The 16,720-nt window shown below is 48.4% G+C and overlaps 1 protein-coding gene across 1 annotated transcript in view; it reads right to left on the bottom strand.

The window, feature by feature from the left end:
• SIN3B (SIN3 transcription regulator family member B) overlaps positions 1-16,720 on the bottom strand; it is a 43,488-nt gene that overhangs the window by 13,438 nt on the left and 13,330 nt on the right. The window contains exons 5-10 of the mRNA XM_066349111.1: positions 14,272-14,415; positions 6,522-6,644; positions 4,917-5,006; positions 3,979-4,097; positions 2,077-2,284; positions 1,152-1,268 (exon numbers count right to left, since the gene is read on the bottom strand). Coding sequence (XP_066205208.1) covers positions 1,152-1,268; positions 2,077-2,284; positions 3,979-4,097; positions 4,917-5,006; positions 6,522-6,644; positions 14,272-14,415 — 801 coding nt within the window. The remainder of the gene's footprint in view (positions 1-1,151; positions 1,269-2,076; positions 2,285-3,978; positions 4,098-4,916; positions 5,007-6,521; positions 6,645-14,271; positions 14,416-16,720) is intronic.

Here is a 16,720-nt window from a genome sequence, read left to right as displayed (position 1 = left end):
TGGAGTCCAGCCAGGGGAGGCACAAATACAGGACTCAGAGCTGAGGGACTGAGAGCCATGGGCTGCTCACTGCTGGCTGACCACGTTCACAGGCATAGAGAGCAAGTTTTGCTTGGCAAAAAAGGAAAGGGACCCATGGTGCACTTAGCCCCTGGATGACTCTCAAGGCATGTGCAGGGACAGCCAATCCCCTAAAAGTATATACTGTCTGATGCCATTTATGATACAATGAGAAAGACGAAGGGACAAGTCAGCATTGCTGGGTGGGGCAAGGCGGGGCAGGGCTGGGCTGGGAGGGAGGTGCTCAGATATGAAGGGCAGTACAAGGGGTCCTAGTTAAAGATTCATTCATGATCTTAGCTGTGGTGGTAGATACATGAACAACACTGAATATATGTGGGAAAATTGCGCCAAGCTAAAAACATGTGCACACACAATACAACATACTACACACCACATTAGGAAACACAGGCACGCACAGATTCAGTCCAACTAGGTAGATGGGCCAGTGTCGCTGACCCAGCTGTGACACTGTGACAGGGATTTATAAGCTGTTACCACTGGGGGAGGGGAACCTGGATTACAGTAGTATTTCTTTTCCTTTTTAAATTTATTGAATTTATAAGAGAGGAAGGGAAAGAGAGAGGGAGGGAGGGAAAGAGCTCAGGATTGATTTGTTGTTCCATTTATTTCTGCACTCATTGATTCTCCTATGTGCCCTGACCTGAGATCAAATCCACAATCTTGGTGTATGGGGACGACCCTCTAAGCAACTGAGCTCCTGAGTTATTTCTTATATTGCATGTGAATCTACAATGATTTCAGCAAAATTTTCAAAAAATTAACTTAAGCTAACTTCACTTTAATTAAAGTAATTAAATTCAAATACATTGCCTAGCCACCCCAAAAGAAAGCAAGGCAGAAAAGAGACCTGTAAGGAGCTGTCCCTGTTGAAAAGTGCTGGCACCCCCGAGACTCGAGACTAGAGGGTTCAGGAGGGTCAGGATACGTCCCAGGATGGAGGGGCACAAGCAGGAAAGAGTGAGAGGGCAGTGCCGCTGAGGAGGGGGGACAGGCACACACCCCAGGTCACTCCCATCCTGGCTAGAACCCTGGCTGCTCCGAGAGGCCTGCAGCACCAGCATATGCACCTCAAAACGTTCATCCTCACAGCGGTGCAGTTGCTCCTCATAGGGTGTTTTCTTGGAGCTGACAAAGGTGGAGTCCTCTGACCAGGAAGGGAAGGAGACCCAGGTGTCATTCAGCACCTGCACCAAGATGAAATGCTGTTACTCAGGTGACAAGTTGTGGCAGCTGGAACTGTTTACTGTGTTGTCCAGTGTAGAAAATACAAGAAGCAATATCATTCTGATTTTATAGAAACTTCCTTATTCTACAAATAGTAAAATTAATTTTAAAGCAGTCTTAAGAGACAACATGACTCTGATAAAGTGAATAAATCATACCACTTCAGAGGTCAGCAAACTTTCTCTGTAAAAAGCCAAATAATAAATAGTTCAGGTTTTGTGGGCCATGCAGTCTGTTGGGACTACTCCAACTCTGTCATAGTCCTGCAATATGCAAAGCAATGGGAATGGCTGTGTGCCAATAAAACTTTATTGACAAACACAACCAGTGGGCCAGCTTTGGCCTGGGATTTGGCTGTTCTCTGCTAACCCCTGGACTATACCCTGGAATCCAGCAGGTACTCTTAAATTCTGGATATACAGTAAAAGCATGTTCTCTAACCCTGAAGAAGTGTTCAATTTGTCAAGCTAACTGGAAACATACTGAGGGCAGTGAGCCCAGGACAGAGCAGCTCACAGCAAAAATTAAGTCAAAATAACAGAGGAATGTGCCAAACCCTACAGTGCTGAGGGCCCTGTGGCTTACCAAAACTGTTAGTAGGGTAAGAAACTAACATCCCTGCTCAGATATTTTGTTCTGCCACATCCCAGCACCAACCATTATTCAACATGGGGGTTAACTCAGTCTTTCATCTGACACAAAGGAGTGATGGGTGTTTTTGCGGGAAGGCATGCATCACACAAGCCAATGTGAGCCCCAGGGAGTTACCTCCTTGCAGATGGCCGTCCTCCCACTACACTTGGGCTGCTGGTAGGTTTTAGGGAGGGCCCGGTAGCTGGATCCAATGCGCTTGCAAGATGAGTAGTCTATTTCCCGGCTTATTCCATCCCCAGATCTGTCGCTCATAGGCGGGGCGAATGACAGCTCTTTCACCCCCAGGAAGGACTTAAATTGTGCAAAGAGTTCTGGAAATTTCCTTCAGAAATAAAGACAAATGGTAATTCAGCAGCCCTGGGGCTTTCAAGAAATGATCTAGAGATTTCAGGATGGCTCCATATAGATACCATGGTTAAAAATGGTCAGAATGCAAGGTCAGGGAGGAGGCAAGAGGCAGAAACTCACATCAGATGTGCGTAGGTCCCCACTTGGAAGTGAATCTGCCCCCCAAAACTGTCACCAGCCAGGCCCTGCCACTTGCAGGATGGCCTTGAACACACTGGAAAAGACAACCGCAACTGGCAGAAGCCAGGTCAGCAATGTTCTTTGACTAGAAGAGGCTAGGTTTAGCCAACATGCCCACACCTTTCTTTGTAAATAAAGTTTTATTGGCACAGTGATGTCCATTCCTGACACATTGCTGTGGCTTCTTTTGTACAACACTTGAGTTGATAGTCCTAGCCCTTTGCCCTTGACAGGTTAGTCTGCCAAGCTCTACTTCAGAATTCTCCTCCCCCATAGGAAACCCTTTTGGGAACACCCTCTTTGAACACATTCTCATGAGTCATACTGTAATAGTCGTACATGTTGATGGGAAGGTTTTCATGCAATCTACCCCAATGTCATCTTGATTTATATTTAAATGAATATCAAACCGTACTGCAAGTGTATAGTTACTTTGACAGCTGGCATGGTGATCCTGCCATGACAGCCACGCAGTCTCCTCCCCTGGGGTTACCTTGGGGGCTAAATAGGTCACACATACAGTTATGTATAATGCATGCTCACCATAGTCCAGATTCTATTTTGGAGGTCTTTCGTACAGAGGTTAAATGGAGCTTTCCAAAACTAAGGTCAGACTGCCTATGGAACTCACCCAACATGACAGGGCTGGTGAAGGGGAAGCAATGCTGGGACCTGGCCAACCCGCTTGCCTGAAGCTCACTGAAGGGTGAGCATGCATTTACCTCCCGCAACATCCCCACTTTCCCCATGGTGCCCTGGCCTGGGTCTGCCCACACAATGCAGTGCATACACTACAACGGCATGTGCTGGAAGCTGGTCGCTAACAGTCTGTCCCTTTGGGGCCTGGGATGCTAGGAAGTCCTTCAGTCTTGCCATTTCTGTTAGAATTTTAAAAGCCTACATTAAGAGAATCTCCAGGGTTTTATGCCAGGTGGAAAAAACTGATCCCGAAAGGTTATGGCATGATTCCATTTATGTAACACTTCTGTGACGTAAGTGTTAGAGATGGAGCACAGAGGAGTGGCTGCAGGGACTTGGCGTAGGGACCTGGGGTAGAAAGCAGGAGGGACACAGGCCTGGGTATCAAAGGTCAGCACAAGGATTCTTGTGGTTCTGGAGTCACTAAGTACCTTGACTGTGGTGGTGGACACACGCCCTTTCCCCAGCAATTGAGCTCCCCACAGAAATACACAAACATCTGGGGGCACGCACACACAGGGTTACTAGAAACAGGGAAACTGCAAAGGTAGGTAGGTTGCTCAAGGATCACCACCCTGGTTGTGGTGCTGACTTCAGACGTTACCATCAGGGAATTAGCCCCAGGATCTGTGTTCTTTCTTACAACTGCCAGTGAATCTGTAACAATCTCCACACCAATTTCCATTTAAAGACAACATTGTAAAAAGCACCTAACGTTTTTCAAAAACAATACAGCCCAAAGAAGGGTGGACAGAGTTTACAGAAACCAAACTCGTGTGGATTGCTCACCCTAAAAATGGGCTGACGAGTTGGAGAAGCTCGGAGCCAGACACGAGCTCCTGGTTGAAGAGTGCAATGCAACGAAGAAAGTTCTCATAGACCTCCTGGCTCTTCAGGACCCTGCGTACCTGTACGAAGAGCAAGTGAAGAGGCCTTGTGGGCTGGGTCCAAGCCTGGCTCCCACGCCCACTTGGTTTAGACATCACTAGGTACATGAAGTCACCTACATGGGCATGCTCTAAAGTGACTGGCAGCGGTCTGCGGGGCAAAGCTCTCATTGTAGTAATCGCAGTTCAGATAGCATGGGCAATTTCATCGGCTTATCCCACCAAACCTGGGCCTTTAAGAAAGTCTCGGCCCTGGCCAGTTGGCTCAGTGGTAGAGCGTCGGCCTGGCGTGCAGGAGTCCCGGGTTTGATTCCCGGCCAGGGCACACAGGAGAAACGCCCATCTGCTTCTCCACCCCTCCCCCTCTCCTTCCTCTCTGTCTCTCTCTTCCCCTCCCGCAGCCAAGGCTCCATTGGAGCAAAGTTGGCCCGGGCACTGAGGATGGCTCTGTGGCCTCTGCCTCAGGCACTAGAATGGCTCTGGTTGCAACAGAGCAACGCCCCAGATGGGCGGAGCATCGCCCCCTGGTGGGCATGCCGGGTGGATCCCGGTCGGGCGCATGCAGGAGTCTGTCTGACTACCTCCGTTTCCAACTTCAGAAAAATAAAAAATAAAAAAAAAAAAAGAAAGAAAGTCTCATAGCTGGGGAGCAGCAGGGATGTGTCCTCAAACCCGGCTCAAACTCTGAGCTCTGTGCTTCTGGCCCACCATCTGCCATCTGTTCAATAATGGTTCATAGTCCTTCCACCGTGAAAGCTGGAGCCAGCCCCTCCTCCCAGGCCCACCCAGGAGATCACCTCCCAGGGGCTCTCCCCTGCACATCTGAGCCCCACCAAGCACCTTGTCAAAGAAGGAGAACTCCTGCAGAGTCCCATACTTCCCAACGGCAGCGATAGACAGGTCTTTGGTACCACGCAGTTTCATTTTCTTCTGTAGAGAAAAATTCGTGCTCTCAGTGCTCTCTGCACTCCATGGGCAGCCCCTCTGTCCATCTTTGTCAGAGACAATACCGTCAGCACTGAGTGCTTCTGACAGACACCGTCACAGGTGCTGAAGAAGGTCTTCCCCTGACTGCTGTGGATGAACATCGCAGAACCACCCACCTCCACCTGTGACCTAGTGAAAAGTAAAGATCATACAACTGCCCCACCCACAACCTAGATCTAAGTATCGACAGTTTGGGACCCTTGCTATCAGACGGGAACATTATAAAGTTGGAATGACAACAGAGCTGTGCCCCTGAATATCAGAAATCTTTCCCCTGCCCATCTTGTCCTGTGAGCTGCGACAGTGATGGGAAGGGAACAGGAAGAGGACAGCACTCGTGGGATCCTGGAGAAGTCTGGGTTTTAAATCCCTGTGAAGACTTTTTCTCTAAACTGGACTAGGACCTGAACCTGGTTGTACTGCTGAGGCTCAAAACCATCTCTCAAGTGCCCGAAGAATGATGGAAATGTGTCAAGAGGACACAGGAGCCAACCCAGAAGAGCCCCATTAGCCGATTTTGAGACAGTTTGGGCATCAAGATAAACTAATAGTCACAGATTATAATGTTGACATAAATTACTAAATAAATGGAGATAAAGAGAAAGCCCTTTCTTACAGTAGAAAGTCACTGAGTAAATGCACAAGGAATGATGGAATTAGAAAATCACTACCAGCCCTGGCCGGCTGGCTCAGTGGTCAAGCGTTGGCCTGGCGTGTGGATGTCCCAGGTTTGATTCCTGGTCAGGGCACCCAGGAGAAGTGACCACCTGCTTCTCCACCGATCCCTCTCCTCTTTCCCTCTCCCTCCCGCAGCCATGATGATGGCTTTGAGCACACAGGCCCTGGGTGCTAAGGATGGCTCTGTGGAGCCTCCACCTCATGCACTAAAAATAGCTCGGTTGTGAGCATGGCTCCAGATGGGCAGAGCATCGGCCCCAGATGGAGGTTACTGGGTGGATCCTGGTTGGGCAGCATGTGGGAGTCTGTCTTTCTATCTCCTCTCTTTTCACTTGGAAAAAGAAGAAAATAAATAAATAAATAAATAAATAAAAAGAAAATCACTATAATGGGTGATAAGTGCAACAGGAGCCCCTTATCCCTGAGCGCGCCACCTGGTGCAGTGACCAACCTGACAACTGTACACGGGCCTACCCATGAAAGAGTTGTGAATGTGAAAAGAAGCATATGGAGCAATTACATCAGGTTTCTTGAGGAGGAGGGAACAGTCCTCACAACAATCTTGTGAGCCAGGGAACAGATAAACAGCCACCTTGGAGGTAAGCTGATTGCCCAAGTTCCCACAGCTGGTGCATTTCGAGCCAGACCAGGGTCCAGATTCAGCCTCCTTCCCCAGGCCTATTGCTTGGGACCTGCAAATGCTGCTCCCGAGATTATTTACAGAGAAGGCCAGGCTGCCAGATGTCCACACAGACATCTACACACACGGCTGACACTTACCTTGGCTGGTGCTGACACGACACGGAGAAGAGAAGGCCGGGAGCGCTTTTTGCTGTGTTCTAGGTTCTTCTCGTGCTCAGTCTTCTGGGCACTGTTCATTTCACAGGGCCCATTTCCTGTGAACTAAGGATACAGACACAGGAGGTGGTCAGCATTGGAGAGACATGGCCAGGCCCACCAGTGCTAGTTCTTCATTTGTCTGAGTTCACGGAACCACCTTCAGCTCGGCCCCCAGCCCCAGAGAGCACTGTCTGCCATGGGCCAGGGGCTCTGCCCACATGTGAGGTGACCCCAGCTCTTGAGATACTCTCATTTACCGGGGGAGGGGGGGGGAGACGTGTGTACCCGGATCATGACAGTGTAATGAACGCCATGGGGCTAGGAGAAGGCTCACAGAAGGCTGTGATGGAGAATGGGTCCTGACAGGCAAGGGAGGCCTCAGGGTGAAACACCAGAGGTGGGCCTTGGTATGCAGGGCTCACTCAGAGGACCACTGATAATGAGGGTCTAGTGTTCAAGTGCACCACAGAAAAGAAAAACATTCCAGACAAGATGACTGGCAGGCACAAAGCCCCAGCAGCAAGAGGAAGTGGCTGACGGATGCCAAGTCACTTGGGGTTGGGGGGCCTCCCAGCCAAGTTTGTATTTGTTTCTATGAACGAGCAGTGTCATCACTGGGTGGGAGCTCATCGCTGGTCCTCTCAGGTTCTCTTTTTTTTTACAAAGACAGAGAGAGAGTCAGAGAGGGATAGATAGGGACAGACAGGAACGGAGAGAGATGAGAAGCATCAATCACCAGTTTTTCGTTGCGACACCTTAGTTGTTCATTGATTGCTTTCTCATGTGTACCTTGACCATGGGCCTTCAGCAGACTGAGTAACCCCTTTGCTCAAGCCAGCGACCTTGGGTCCAAGCTGGTGAGCTTTGCTCAAACCAGATGAGCCCGCGCTCAAGCTGGTGACCTTGAGGTCTCGAACCTGGGTCCTCTGCATCCCAGTCCGACGGTCTATCCACTGTGCCAACGCCTGGTCAGGCTGGTCCTCTCAGGTTCTATCTATACCAGTCATCGATTAATAGGTTAATGATGCTTCTCCCAAGTGGGATTTCTACAGGGTGTCAACAATATTTACAAAAAACAGCTCTGGAAGAATCTAGTTAGAATTTGCCCCTATGTGAATGTGCCAGAAAGCTGGAGTGGGTCAGAAAAAGTGAATAGACTGCAGCTTTTCTGCAGGATGTGGGCAGGGCCAGGTAGGTACACCAAAATCACCCTACCATGGGATCTGGATGCAGACACACCACACAAAGGATGTGCAGTAGGCCCAAAGTGTGGGCCCGGTGAACACGCCGTGCTGCATCTATCAGATTAGAGTGAGCTCTGTGTGTGCACAGAAACAGGTGTACTTTGATACATTGTTACATGAGAGAAAAACCCTAGAAGCAGAATAAACAGGATGTCATTTAAAAAAAAAAGATAAACATTTGTTTACACGTGCAGTAGAAATTTCTAGAAGAACACATAATATCAGACACTAGGGGTGCTGAATTCTGAGGACAGAGACTGAGAAACTGAGGAAAGGAAGGGAAACTTACTTTTCATATTTGACGCTCTTACTGACACTTGATTTTTTCATGAGCTCAAACTATTTTATAATAATTATACTGACCTACAGGCCCCACTTGTCCCTTAGGGGATAAACTTCTCTGGAGAATTATTATCTGAAGATTCAGTTACTCCAAAAACCTTAAGTGAAAAATTCTCAATTTTTGTAGATGCCAACAGGTACAAACACCAATTCCTAAAGGAGGTGGGCAGGCGACACTGTGACGCATACTCAGTTGGGATGGGGTCGGAGGCTAAAGGGGAAAGCCACTGCTCGCCCTGCCAAGTGGGGCCAGCTGGAAAGACAACACTAGTTAAAAACATCAGTTAACAGTTCCAATATGTGATCATTTGAGCTAAACGGGTTCCAAAGCCGATTTGGCTGGGGGCTGGCATATTCACCAAGTTTGGCCTGCTTCTGTAAATAAAGCTTTAGTGACACACAGGTACACCCATTCCACATACAGCCCAAGGCAGCTTTCCCTGACAGAATGGCAAGACTGAGTCTTCGTGACAGAGGCTGCCTGTCTACAATCCTGAGATACTTACAATCTGGCCCCTCATAGAAAAGCATCTGCCAACTCTGAACTATAGGCCAAACAGTTGAGTTTAATTAGGACATCAAATTTCATCTTTGGTTTATATTTCCTGAAGTTTTAATAGAAATCCAAAAATTAACATCAAGAATCGCGAATATAAAGGTCACTTTTTTTTTTTTTGGTATTTTTCCAAAGTTAGAAGTGGGGAGGCAGTCAGACAGGCTCCTGCATGCGCCCGACCGGGATCCAACCGGCATGTCCACCAGGGGGTGATGCTCTGCCCATCTGGGCCACTGCTCTGTTGTGCCTGGAGCAATTCTAGCACCTGAGGCGGAGGCCATGGAGCCATCCTCAGTGCCCGGGCCAACTTTGCTCCAATGGAGCCTTGGCTGCGGGAGGGGAAGAGAGAGACAGAGAGGAAGGAGAGGGGGAGGGGTGGAGAAGCAGATGAGCGCTTCTCCTGTGTGTCCTGGCTGGGAATCAAACCCAGGACTTCCACACGCCGGGCTGATGCTCTACCGTAAAGGTAACTTTATATAACAGATTATATGTGGGTGCTTTCAATAATTGAAAAATTAATTCAATCTTTCTATATAATGTAATGTAAGGTAGGTCTAATCATCCAATATACGTACACTAAAAAATGTTGCTGAACTGACAACAAATGCCATTTAAAAAAACTGTGGGCAGGCAGCTATCTCTAAGCAGGGATGCCACCAAGTAACATTTCCTGATTCCAAGTCAGACAGGCTCTGTGCCTATCCATGGGGCACATTTCTGAGGGAAATGATTATTTGGCAGGGGCAGGCTTTGTCTGCGTCTAATTTTGTAAATTCCCAGTTGTGCCCACCAGAGGGCACTGCGACCACAGCCATCAGAGGTAAGAGACTCCACTCACTGACCACCCAACCACCCAGGGCTTGAAGAATCATCATCAAGATTAACTTTCATGGTACTAAGACCATCCTTGCCAAAATATTGCTAAGAGTTGGAAAAAGCAGTGTGGACAGTTTTATCAAAAACCTAGTGTCTGGGGTGCCATGCCCCCCATAACCCCAATGGACAGAGCTCTCCACCTGATGCCAAGGGTGGTTTGGCAGCATAGATCAGCAAAGGCAGAGCTCCTAGCAAAGCCCAGGGCTCACCCTGGCCAGGCACTTCCTTAAGAAATCTTCAACTGGCCGAGGGGGAGAGGTCCCCATTGCTACTTTCTAGGTGAAGGAACTGAAGCTTGTGCAAGTGACCTGTTAGGCTCCCATAGTGAGAAGGTGACAAAATGAGACAAGAACCAGGTGTGCAATCATGAGCCCTTGCTCCAGGCGCTGTACCCACTATCTATGGTCAAGGAGGGGCTGCTCTCCAGCCTTACAGGGTATGTAGAAAGGACACATCCCTAGGCTTTTGACCTCCACCAAAGCAGTAAGAGCAGGCTGGGGACCTGGACCACTCAGTACATATGGCGATGGTGATGGCTCTGGGAAGGCCAGGTGGAGAGCCACTGTGTACCCATCTCCCTGTGAGGACTGAATTCAAGGAAAGAGCTGCCAAGGCCAAGGTCAGAGCTGAGATGTGAGGCCCAGATCCAAAAGGATGAGACACAGACTACCACGCCTACAAGGGTGCAATAAGGGGTTTCACAGAGTGTGACGGGATGCAGTGTGAGCTAGCAGGGATGCAGAAGGAGGCGAGGCACCTTCTGCCTTGTAGAGAAGGAAGATGGAGCACTGAGCACGTGCTGGGCCCTGGAGAAGGCACCCGAAGAACAACAGCTTGCTGAGTCCCCATCTGAGCAGGAAGGCTGCTGAATCTCGTATAAGAGGCCCAGGAGGTGATGTGGCGGGCGCAAGCTCACCTATAGTGCCCGAGGAGGGAGGGAGTGGATGGACCAGGCTGTGCTCTCACAGGGCTCTGCCTAGCCCCTCAGCCCCCTGGGATGCTTAAGGTTCCAGCATTTAACATCAGCCCCATGGATAGGCACAGAGCCTGTCTGACTTGTGTCAGGAAATGTTTCCTGGTGGCATCCCTGCTTAGAGATAGCACTGAGTAGCACAGAGACAGTGACATGGAGGGGTGAGAGGTGGAGAGGAGAGGGGCATGCAGGACAAGCCCCAGCTCACGCACTGGAAGTCTACCTGACTGGACCAAGTGTCTTCAGGGCAAACCCAGACTGCTGCCCAAGACTCCCACCCTGGCCTGGTCCCTACAGCATCTTCATTCAGAAGCAGGAACAGGGAGAGGTAGTGATGATGCAATAAGGGGGGAAAACTTCCCATGTGCTCACACTCCAAGTTGTCATCAAGGACGGAGAGGGAGAAGAATGAAAAGAGGAAAGAGAAGTCAACAAAATAGGAAGAGAAGGGAGATTCCTCAATCTGACAGTGTTTATGAAAAACCTACAGCCCAAGCACACTCAGTGGTGATTTAAATCTTTTCCTAGAAGATCAAGAACAAGACAAGGATGCCTGCTCCCACCACAGTACTGGTGGTTTCACCAGGGCAATTAAGCCCCCCCAAATAATAATAATATTAAAAACATAAAAAAAAGGGCATCAAAATTGAAAGGAAGAAGAGATACCATTAGGTACCAAAACAAAGCTAAAAACAAAGCTAATAAACAAATTCAGCAATATTGCAGGTTATAAAATCACACACAGAAAGTAGTGGTGTTTCTATATGCTAGCAGTGAATGATCATAAAATGCAATTTAAAAAACAATTCCGTTTCCAATATCATTAAAAAAATACTTAAGAACAAATTTAATCAGCATAGGGTAACATGTGAACACTGAAAACTATAAGACATGGCTGAAAGAAATTAAAGAAAATTTAAATAAAGGGAAAGATGCTACATGTTCATGGATTGGAAGGCTTAATATTGTTAAGATGGCAATCCTCCCCCAAACCGTTGAAAGGGTCGATGCAATCCAAATCATAATGGCCTTTTTCACAGAACCAGAAAAGCTGATCTTCAAATTCATATGGAATTGCAAAGGGCCCTGACTAGCCACAACAATCTTAGAAAAAATAAAATAAAAACAAAGTTGGAGGACTCACACTTTTGGCTTTCAAACTTACTACAAAGCTAAAGTAATCAGACAGTGTGGTACTGGCATAAGGGCAAACATGGAGATTAATGGAATAGATTGGAGAGTCCAGAAATAAACTCATACAACCATGGCCAACTGGTTTTCAACAAGAGTGTCAAGACCATCCAATGGGCCTGACCAGGTGGTGGCGCAGTGGATAGAGCGTTGGACTGGGATGTGGAGGACCCAGGTTCGAGACTCTGAGGTCGCCAGCTTGAGCATGGGCTCATCTGGCTTGAGCAAGGCCCACCAGCTTGAGCCCAAGGTTGCTGGCTCGAGCAAGGGGTCACTCAGTCTGCTATAGCTCCCCCCCCATCAAGGCACACATGAGAAATCAATCAATGAACAACTAAGGAACTACAACAAAGAATTGATGTTTCTCATCTCTCTCCCTTCCTGTCTGTCTGTCCCTATCTGTCCCTCTCTCTGACTCTCCCTGTCTCTGCCACACACACACACAAAAAAAAGAACATTCAATGGGAACACACAGTTTCCTTAACAAATGGTGCTGGGATGACTGGATCGCCACAAGCAAAAGAATGATATTGGACTCTTACCTTACACCATATACAAATATTAACTCTAAAGGGGTCAATGACCTAAATTTAACAACTAAAACTATAAAACTATTAGAAGAAAACATAGGGAGAAACTTTCCTGACTTCAGAAGATTTAGCAACTGATTCTTAGATTTGACACTGAAAGCATGAGCAACAAAAGAAAAAATAGGTAACTCAAAGAATACTACAAGAAAGTGAAAGACAACCTGCAGAATGAAAGAAAATATAAGATATATAAATGGACAATAAATACATGAAAAAATGTTCACTATCATTAGCCATCAAAGAAATACAAATAAAAATTACAATGAAATACCACTTCATATCAACCATGAAGGCTATAATTAAAAAAAAAAAAGAAAAAAAGAAAAATATCAAGTGTTGGTGATGAAGAAAAACTACTAGTGAGAACAGAAAATGGTGCAGACACTATGAAAAATAGAAGTTTGGCAGTTCCTCAAAAATTTAAGAGTTATAACATGACTCAGCTATTGCACTCTTAGGTACAGACCCTAAGGAATTGATAACAAATCCTTATACACATGCGTGCATACCAGCACTACTCACAATCACCACAAAATGGAAATGTCTCAAATGCATACTAATGGCCCTGGCCGGTTGGCTCAGTGGTAGAGCATTGGCCCAGAGTGTGGAAGTCCCAGGTTCCATTCTGGGTCAGGGCACACAGGAGAATTGGCCATCTGCTTCTCTACCCCTCTCCCTTCCTCCTTCTCCCTTCTCTCTCCCTTTTCCCCTCCTGCAGCCATGGTTCGATTGGTTCAAGTGAGTTGGCCCTGGGTGCTGAAGATGGCTCTGTAACCTCCACCTCAGGCCCTAAGGCTCAGTTGCCAAGCAATGGAACAATAAAGCAACTGCCTCAGATGGGCAGAGCCTCACCCCATAGGGGGCTTGCTGGGTGGATCTCGGTTGGAGCACATGTGGAAGTCTGTCTCTCTGCCTCCACTCCTCTCACTTGATAAAAAAAATGCCCACTAACTCATAAACAGAATATGGTCCATCCCCACAATGGACTATTACTCAGCCATAAAAAGGAGTGAAACACTGATACATGCTACAATATGGATGAACCTCAAACATATGCTGAGTGAAAGGAGTCAGACACAAAAGGTCACATGCTGTATAATTCCATTTATATGAAATGTCCAAAACAGGCAAATCCAGACAGACGCAGATAGGTGGTTGTCAGGGGCGGGGGAGGAGGATGGGGAGTGACTGGGTCTAATGGGGACTAATGGGGACTGGGTCTCCTTTTGGGGTAATGGAAACGTTCCAGAATGAGATAGAGGTAGGGCTTGCACAATATGTAAATACATTAAATGCCACTAAATTGTATGCTTTAAAATGGTGAATTTGACTTCAATTAAAAAACACAAAAATGAAAAAGCAGTCTTATGTTTATGGAAAAGAGGGACTAGAAAGGGCAGCCCAGCAAACCTCAGGCCACAACAGGAGAAAGACGGACAGTTCAGTAAGTACCCTCACAGTCCCTGTCCCAGGTTCCTCCTTTGCTCTCTGCCCCTCAGTTACTGCCAAGTCTCAGCCCACCCCCACTGGTCCCTTCAGAGGGGGAGGTGATAGGTCTATCCCTCCTGCACCTGTCCACAAGGTCCTGATTAAAAGGCAGGTGGTTCTGCAGTCCTGGGCCACAGGTCAAGAGGAATACAAAATCCCTTCCCCTCATCTCCACCTCCCAAACTAGCCCTCGCCATCTGGCGCAGTCCATACTGGGAAGCCCTCTTCAGGATCTACTCCAGCTTGAGGTGCAGCCTGTGATGGTAGCCAGCACTGGGGTCCTCTGGGTGTCTGTATCCTGTGTGGCTTCTGGGGGAACCCAGCATGTCCTCGGAGTTGGACAAGCCTGGCCTGGCTCTGGGGGTTGCACTGAGGCATGGGGTCCTGCTGAGAAGGTGACCCTCGGGCTTGGTGGCTGCTCTGTACTCACCAGGGACCGCTTGGCTTCAGGCAGGAACTGTCCGAACTCTGAGAGCAGGTCCTCCTGGCCCCGGAAGAGGTTTGCCACCTCGGTGAACACCTCCTCCTCAGACATGCCTCGGAAGGGCCGGCCCTTCGTGTTCAGCTGCTCTTTCTACCGATTGTTGGAAAGAGGAAAACGAGTTGTTAGTCAAGGAACCAGGTACCCAGGCTGCAGCATTCAGGCATCCCACTGTGAAGGAGACAGAAATATTGCTACTGGGAGAAAGGGGCCCATCTGCCGCCTTGGGGTACCTTGTGCTGGGCTTCCTTATCTGGAGAAGAGTCCTGTGTGTATCTCAAGCCTGTTCCACAACACTGCCTGAGCGGTGGCCCTGGACAGGGCCTGTGCTAGTAGTCTGGAGCACGGTCATGGAAGGACATGGTCCCAGCCCTCCCAAGGGCAAGGGAGCATGTTTTGCTGGGCAGGGGAGTGTGGAGCTAGTGCCAGGCCTTAAAGGGAAGAGGGTAAAGAGGAAGGGAAGGCACTTCCAGGCCAATGAAACTGTTTTCCCAGTCACCAAGACCTGAAGGTTGAAGAAAGAGCCTGACCTGGAACTCAAAGCAACAAGATGAAGACTGGAGGGGACCTGAGTTGGGAGGTCCCAACTCAAGGTGGATATTAGAAATAAGTCCCCATCAACTCTGAAGAGACAGTTGGCAGAGCTAAGATTTGAACCAAGGCCCAAAAGAGATCAAAACCCTGTAACATGTGGCTAAATTTACCCAGAGCTGCTTGCTTTGAGCCTTACAGTCTTTAAAAAAATCCAAGCCAATGCTATAAAATCAAGATAATTGACACAAAAACTCAAGACTTCTAGCTCCTCTTGAAAAAATGAATGGCCTGAGGTCTGGGTCTTCAGGGGGCTTGTTTAAAATGCTGATGCTGGGCCAGACCTAAGGATTCACAACTCTGCATTTCCAACCAACTCCCAGTGGCTCTGGTTGGGAGGATGCCAAGCGGTATCTTCTCCACTGAGTCTTCTCTGAATGAGTCTGTGGCCCGTCAACATGACCTTAGACAAATAAGTCTAACTTCTCTGCCTAAACAGATAGAATGGATACTTCAGCCTTCTCTCTAATGATACTTCCAGCTCCTAAACTGTAATAACCCCATGGAATCTATGAAAGATCCATAAGCTCCTATGATCCCAAACATCACTGTCCCCTCATCTTACCCCCAGACTGAATGTTCATAGCTGCCACTGCAATTGCTTATCTGTGAGAAGCAAGTTCTCACTGCTGTGCAAGCACTGCACACAAACTAGTCGTAAGTCTGATGGGGCCAAACACACTGTCAACACCACCAATAGCAAAAGTTTGTTGAATCAAAACAGCTCCCCTGGACCCTGGCCGGTGATTCAGTGGATAGAGAGTGTGGTCCTGGAGTATGGACATCCTGGGTTTGATTCCTGGTCAGGGCACACAGGAGAAGTGATCATCTGCTTATCCCCTCCTCCCTCTCCTTCTTCTCTGCTTCTCTCCTTCCCACAGCCAGTGACTTTTGAGAGTGGCCTCAGGCACCGCAGATAGCTCCGTTGGCGCACATCAGCCCCAGATGGTGCTGCTGGGTGGATCCCAGTTGGGGCGCATGCAGGAGTCTGCCTATTGTCCCCTCTCCTCTCACCTAAAAACAACAACAACAATAAAAACAGTTCCACTGGGTTTACAGGGAGCAAATGCTATCAATCTGGCCTTATACATTTATGCTAGAGAACCTCTTCTTTATTTCACTTATCAAGGTTATGCAAAAGACTTCATTTTTAAAAGTGGGTTCTGGCCCTGGCCGATTGGCTTAGCGGTAGAGTGTCGGCCTGGCGTATGGGGGACCCGGGTTCGATTCCCGGCCAGGGCACATGGGAGAGGCGCCCATTTGCTTCTCCACCCCCCCTCCTTCCTCTCTGTCTCTCTCTTCCCCTCCCGCAGCCAAGGCTCCATTGGAGCAAAGATGGCCCGGGCGCTGGGGATGGCTCCTTGGCCTCTGCCCCAGGCGCTAGAGTGGCTCTGGTCACGGCAGAGCGACACCCCGGAGGGGCAGAGCATCGCCCCCTGGTGGGCAGAGCGTCGCTCCTGGTGGGCGTGTCGGGTGGATCTCAGTCGGGCGCATGCGGGAGTCTGTCTAACTGTCTCTCCCCATTTCCAGCTTCAGAAAAATACAAAAAAAAAAAAAAAAAAGTGGGTTCTGCTGCTTAGAAGAAGAAAAGGTGCCAGAAACTCCATGTCTGGAGGAGGATATCCAAGCTCCTTGCATGACAGATGTCCCTCATCAGTGGCCTGCCCATACTTCCTGTCAAGTCCCTTCTGTCCCCTGGTTCTTTGCACCAACAGTCCACCCTTTATCTGCATTTGTCCACATGATGGTGCTGAGCCATCTGTCAAGATTCAAACTGAACATCTTCTCTCTGACTCCCTGCACAGTT

This window comes from Saccopteryx leptura, chromosome 1 (assembly GCF_036850995.1).
Source record: "Saccopteryx leptura isolate mSacLep1 chromosome 1, mSacLep1_pri_phased_curated, whole genome shotgun sequence".
NCBI lineage: Eukaryota > Metazoa > Chordata > Mammalia > Chiroptera > Emballonuridae > Saccopteryx > Saccopteryx leptura.
Note: the sequence above shows the minus strand (reverse complement) of the source record. Positions and strands in the feature narration are given on the sequence as shown.